The sequence below is a fragment of the Sinocyclocheilus rhinocerous genome, unplaced genomic scaffold (genome assembly GCF_001515625.1).
Source record: "Sinocyclocheilus rhinocerous isolate Xijiao unplaced genomic scaffold, SAMN03320098_v1.1 scaffold792, whole genome shotgun sequence".
Taxonomy (NCBI): Eukaryota; Metazoa; Chordata; class Actinopteri; order Cypriniformes; family Cyprinidae; genus Sinocyclocheilus; species Sinocyclocheilus rhinocerous.
Genome location: NW_015626872.1, coordinates 529,441 through 536,063, shown reverse-complemented (window position 1 = coordinate 536,063; position 6,623 = coordinate 529,441). Strand labels below are relative to the sequence as shown.

Below are 6,623 nucleotides of genomic sequence, written 5' to 3'. Positions count from 1 at the left end.
ACGGGTTTCCAACAACACGAGGGTGAGTAATTAATGACAGAATTGTCGTTTTTGGGTGAACTAACCCTTTAATGCATCCTTGAGAAATAAAAGTTTTTTTTTTTTTTTAAATCTTACTGACCTCATATAGACACGCTATTATTCAAATGCTTGGGGTTGGTAAAGACTGAAAGGTCAGGTGTGTAAACTCAAAAAGACAATGAAGCAGAACAGAATTCCACTCTTAATCCGAGGAAACTTTCATAGTAAAAGAAATCCTCAAAACTTCCAACTTTATTTGACCCTCTAACTCTAGCACTCTCTATTCTGGTTCTATTTTATCTATTTGTTTTCTTTTTTTTAATATAAAAAAACACTTGAGCCTCTAACACTTGCACTCTCTATTCTATTTCTATTCTAACTGCTTGTTTTCTTTTTATTTATTATAAAAAATGACCCTTTAACACTAGCGTTCCCTATTCTTTTTCTATTCTATCTACTTGTATTCTTTTTATTTATTATATATATAAAAAACCTTGCATACTGCGTTAGGCTAACCGAGACTTGCCATAGCACTTGCTTATTATAGCTCTTTTGTTGGTTTTGATTGCTTCTGTTGTCCTCATTTGTAAGTTGCTTTGGATAAAAGCGTCTGCTAAATGACTAAATGTAAATGTAAAAAAACAAGTGAAGGTGCCAAAACATCTTCAGTCTATATATATAAAAAACCTTGCATACTGCGTTAGGCTAACCGAGATTTGCCATAGCACTTGCTTATTATAGCTCTTTTGTTGGTTTTGATTGCTTCTGTTGTCCTCATTTGTAAGTCGCTTTGGATAAAAGCGTCTGCTAAATGACTAAATGTAAAAAAACAAGTGAAGGTGCCAAAACATCTTCAGTCAATGAACTGAGTGTATGTATATAATCAGGACATGTTAGACATGAGGTATATGTATGTATTCCCCATCTTTTGAAAGAGACACTTTTTGGCAGTGCTGGACTCACTTGTTGAGCGTGCTCTGGTTGAGGGTCTGGTAGCTGAAGCTCTGTTGCTGATGTGGATGTGAGTTCTGCTGGTGTTTCTGCTGGCTGAGGATCTGCAGCTGCAGGAAGAGCTGCTGCTGCTGCAGGAGACGCGCATACGCCGAGTCCATCTGCGGCGGAGGAGATTTCTCTGCCTTCTGGTCCGGCGGGATGTACTGGTGGTACTTCAGCTTCTTTACTTTAGGCTTGATGTCTTTGGGTTTCTTGTGGCGGTTCTTCTCAGACATTTTGGACTGCAGAGGAATCGGAAAAACGTCATGAAATGAGCTGATATCAGATTTATGTGAGTTAGCATTACAATAACTTATTATCGTCTGCTTTGTGTTTAGTGATTTGAAATGGACGAGATGTTTAGTCATACCTTGACTATTGCAGGAACGGGAATGGGTGGAGTTTCCTGGCTGTTTGTCATGTTCTCCTCCTGGTTTTGAGTGCTGCCGTCTTTGCTCTGAGACCCCTGAATAACAATCAAATTAATAAACTGTCATTAAATCATTAATATCAACTGATTGTCATGGCCTGTAAAGCCTGATGAATGAAATAATAGTAAAAAAAAAAAAAAAAAGTCAGTTAATTGAACCTTTGACCTATTTGAGTTTGATTAAAAGTTTGATTATGTTTTGTATAAAATTTGATCCATCAGGCTTTTATGGCTCTTATAGTGTGATATAGCAAGAATATGGAGGAAAAACAGCTCAATTTTATTCAGAGACTCAAACTAAGCAAAAATATGCAATATGCAATGTATTAAATAAACTTTCCTCAAAAGACCTGAGATATTTTGGAGGCTTGGGAAGATCATTCCTCCGCTGAGGAACAGCTAAAGTAAAGCTTCTGGAAACAAACGTTCCTCAAAGGATCCTGGTGATCAGAAACTCATTGATTTTTCTAAAACATGATTGATGGAGAATCAAGTAAAGCTGAGCTGCTTCAGTCCAGTAAGTGTTCATCTGGAAATAATTACTACTACTGTTATTTTTACGTTTATTTGATAAAAATCAGTAAAGATTTGACAGCAGAAAGACACATGAAGCACAAGCTGAAGGTGGACGTTTGTACAATTACACTAAAAGAGCTTTTAATTGATAAAAAACTATAAACTATCAATCAGACGAATCAGAAGGGTGTAGTAGATTGTGTGCAACAGCTTTAACAGCAAAGTTTGATCATTAGGGCCTTAGAAATGTATGTATATCAGATTTGATACAGTAAACTAAGGGTTAAATAAATGGAATTACATAGAAATAATTTCTTCTTTCTGCAAACTCCAAACCTTTCCATAAGTTGATATCCAGGTGACACTGTTTATAAGACATTGTTTATATTTCCCAAGTACTTTACGTTAAAAAAAAACCACGCACAAGGTGATTATTATTAAACATGTACATAATTTACAACTTTCGCAAGCCACAAAGCTTAAATAAATATTCCTAAGTTGTACACGCTTCTGCTCCACGTGATCTGAGCGATAGGTCATGAGGATTTGATGCCAGGTCTCCTGACAGCTTCAGCCGATGGCTTATTACTCCTGCTGCCAGAGAACGGGCAATCATTCTGAAGCCTGGAGCAACGCTGGAACAGCAGAGAGTACAATACACTTCTGAGTGTGTAAGAAACACGCTGGCATGCTGATCTGGGCTCAGAGTCAAAGAGCTGTCAGAAAATAACGGCTCCTCCAGAGCCAGAGCAGAACACTGCAGTTCACTGGATCACCACAGGGGGCAGAACACTAAAAAACACGACTAACATCACATAAATCACATATAGACTCGCTCACTCACTCACTCAGCAGTCAGGAGTGCATTCAGTCTTCAGCTCATTTATTTATTTAAATTTAATTTAATTGATTAGACTTACAGTATATAATTATAATTTTAAAAATTAACGTTTTTGTAAAAAGTCGCTTCTGCTCACCAAGGCTGCATTTATTTGATTGGAAATACAGTATAAACAGTGAGACATTATTACAATTTCAAATAACTGTTTTCTATGTGAATATATTTATAATTTATTAAAATACAATTTCTTTAAAAAATATTAATTTTTATTTTATTTTATTTACATTTTTTTTGCAATTGTGACACTCAAAAAGGATGCGTTAAATTGACCAAACGTGACAGTAAAGACATTTATAATGTTCCTAATGATTTCTATTTCAAATAAATGCTGTTCTTTTAAACGTTCTATTCATTAAAAAGAATTCTGGAAAATAAAATGTATCACAGTTTCCACAAAAATATTCAGCAGCACAACTGTTTTCAACATTGATAGTAATCAGAAATATTTCTTGAGCAGCAAATCAGAATATTAGAATGATTTCTGAAGGATCATGTGACACTGAAGACTGGAGTAATGATACTGAAAACTGAATAATAAATTGAATAATTGAAAATAGAAAACTGTTATTTTAAATTGTAATAATATTTCACTTCTTTACTGTATTTTTGATCAAATAAATGCATCTTTGGTGAGCAGAAGAGACTTCTTCCAAAAACATTCAAAAATCTTAATTTCAAACTTTTGACTAATAGTGTATTTATATTTATTACCAGTGGTGTTATATATATATATATATATATATATTATTGTTTAAAGTTTTTTTTGTGTTTGTATTTATGGGCAAAGAAAAGCAATAAATAAATAAATCAAACTTTTGTTTTAATATATATTGCTTTTTATTCCTGATTGTGCTTGCTGTGTTTTGTACGGGGCGACTCACATGCTCGGTGTTGGTGAGTGTCGGTGAGCTCGAGCCGCTGCTCTTGTTCTCTGTAAGCGCTTCAGCCGAACACTGCGACTCTTCACTGTGTGGCTGATCTGGAGACAGACTCTCACTGCTGCTGTCCTCCTCAAACGCGTACGAGTCCTCCTGCTGCGGGAACTTGTCATGGTTCACTGCGGAGAAACGAGAGGCGAGATACAGACTCAAACCCAGTCAGATAAACTCAGCGAGAAGATCAGTCCAACAGCGAAACAAAGAAAAGATAAGAAAAACAAATGTACAGGGAGCAGCGAACATGAACGAGACTGATTAACATCTCAACGCCAGCAGTGTTTGACAGAATTACAGCCTCTGAACTCTGTGTCTGTGTAAATATTTGACTGAAAGTCTGTTTGCGTCTGATGTGTGTGTGTGTGTTAAGCGCGTGCCAGAACATCAATGCGTGTGCCAGTGCTGAACGTGTCTCACCGTTTGTCATGTGCACGGGGTCGAACACTTTTGATGCAGTGACAGGAGCCTAATAGAGCAGAGGTCACACGAGGGGTCACGAGAGGTAAGTGTGTGTGTGTGTGTGATATCTGACCATGTGAGCTGGCAGCAGAAGTGCAGGGACTGGTTTCAATCAGCACAAGCACTCTCTCAGTTAGGCACACAGGCGCACACACACACACACACACACACACACACACACACACACAGGTTTCATGTTTTCATGTTCTATGGGTTCATTCCATAGGTGTAATTGTTTTTATACTGCACGAACTGTATTTTCTATAATCTTACCCTAACCTTATAAACTGTTTTCCTCATGGGGACCAAAAAATGTCCCCACAAGGTCAAAATGTACTGGTATTACTATCTTGTGGGAACATTTGGTCCCCATATAGAGAATACCAGGTGTACTCTCTCTCTCTCTCTCTCTCACGTGTGAGTTATTTCCTTCTCATGTTGATGTTGGATGGTTGTGGTGTGGATGAGGTCCAGTGAGCTCCTCACTGTCCACTTACTCTTAAATCATCTGAGACAGTGTTTGTAAAGAAAATGCCCTGTCTGTGCAATGCCATTTTGCCATTTCTTTATTTCCTTTTTTTTTTTGCTTACAGTTGCTTACAATTTCTGAAGCTGTACCTCCTTTTCTCTAAACGCTACACACAAAACCACAGAACATGCACACAAGACAACATTACGCATCTCTTGCAAGCAAAACTACTTAAAAACTAGTTTAATTCTTACAGTGGTGGACAGTAAATGTATAGTTCAGTCATGAAACTCTAGATGGCGCAGACTGACGGGTATTAACGTAACTAATGGGCATTAACGTTAAATGACTTGGCACAAGCTGATTGGTTCATGTTGCATACGCAGCCAATGAGCTTGCTGGTTAGCATCCACTTGAGCATTTGCAGCGCACTTTCAGAGTTCCTCTCATGGACAAGTTTACTTTCAGCATGTCCGAAAACACTGGATCTGAGTGCACAACATACTGCGGTCGGACGACATAGTAAACACAGAGCGAGTTAATGCCCGTGAGCGAGAGCCCACGGCCTCCTAAATCAAGCTGTGTTTGTTGAGCAAAAGGTTGGGAGGATTGTAAGGAATCTCGCTCAACATCACTAGCGAGGAATTCACTCATGCAAAGAAGATGAAAAAAGATGCAACATAAAGTCATGATAGAAATTAAGGAGTTAGTGATGCAACTACACACACACACACAAAATAGTTTTTGTGATATTAAGTTTATTTTAGATAAACTTATTTTCAATATCTATATTTTTAGATATTAACTTTATTATTTAAGAATGAAGTTTATTTTTCCAACCCCACTGACAGATTTTTTAAGTAAAAACTCACTTAATTTGTACTTAATTAAGACTTCATATCTTATTCTGCTTCACAAGTACTGTAAATGTAACTTGATTTAAAGGCATATTTCACCCAAAAAATGAAACTTTTGTCATTATTTACTCTCTCTCATGTTGTTCCAAACATGTATGAGTTTCTTTCTTCTGTTGAACACAAAAGAAGATATTTTGAAGAATATGGGTAACCAAACAGTTGACGGTAGCCATTGACCTTCATATATTTTTTTCGCATTAAATGGAAGTCAATGGCTACCGTCAACTGTTCGGTTCCTTATTTTTTTCATATTACGGAAGTTAATAACTGTTTGGTTCCATATTTTATTTTACTTTATTTTTTCCATACTTTGGAAGTTAAAAACTGTTTGGTTCCATATTTTTTCTGTAATATGGAAGTCAATGGCTACTGTCAACTGTTTGGTTCCATATTTTTTTTTCCATATTATGGAAGTCAATGGCTATCGTCAACTGTTTGGTTCCATATAATTTCTTTTTTTTCCCTTCCATACTATGGAAGTCAATGGCTACCGTCGACTGTTTGGTTCCATATAATTTATCTTTTTTTTTTCTTCCATACTATGGAAGTCAATGGCTACCGTCGACTGTTTGGTTTCATATAATTTATTTTTTTCTCCCTTCCATACTATGGAAGTCAATGGCTACCGTCTCTTGTTTGGTTTCATATAATTAATTTTTTTCTCCCTTCCATACTATGGAAGTCAATGGCTACCGTTGACTGTTTGGTTCCATATAATTAATTTTTTTCTTCCATACTATGGAAGTGAATGGCTACTGTCAACTGTTTGGTTCCATATTTTTTTCCATATTATGGAAGTCAATGGCTACCGTCGACTGTTTAGTTCCATATAATTTCTCCTTTTTCTTTTCTTCCATACTATGGAAGTCAACGGCTACCGTCGACTGTTTGGTTCCATATAATTTCTTTTTTTTCCCTTCCATACTATGGAAGTCAATGGCTACCGTCGACTGTTTGGTTCCATATCATTTCTCTCTTTTTT

At 36.6% G+C, this 6,623-nt stretch overlaps 1 protein-coding gene across 1 annotated transcript in view; it reads right to left on the bottom strand.

Moving 5' to 3' along the window:
- Nucleotides 1-6,623, bottom strand: part of myocd (myocardin) — a 29,163-nt gene that overhangs the window by 9,274 nt on the left and 13,266 nt on the right. The window contains exons 6-8 of the mRNA XM_016527155.1: nt 3,743-3,918; nt 1,385-1,480; nt 985-1,256 (exon numbers count right to left, since the gene is read on the bottom strand). Of these exons, the coding sequence (XP_016382641.1) occupies nt 985-1,256; nt 1,385-1,480; nt 3,743-3,918 (544 nt within the window). The remainder of the gene's footprint in view (nt 1-984; nt 1,257-1,384; nt 1,481-3,742; nt 3,919-6,623) is intronic.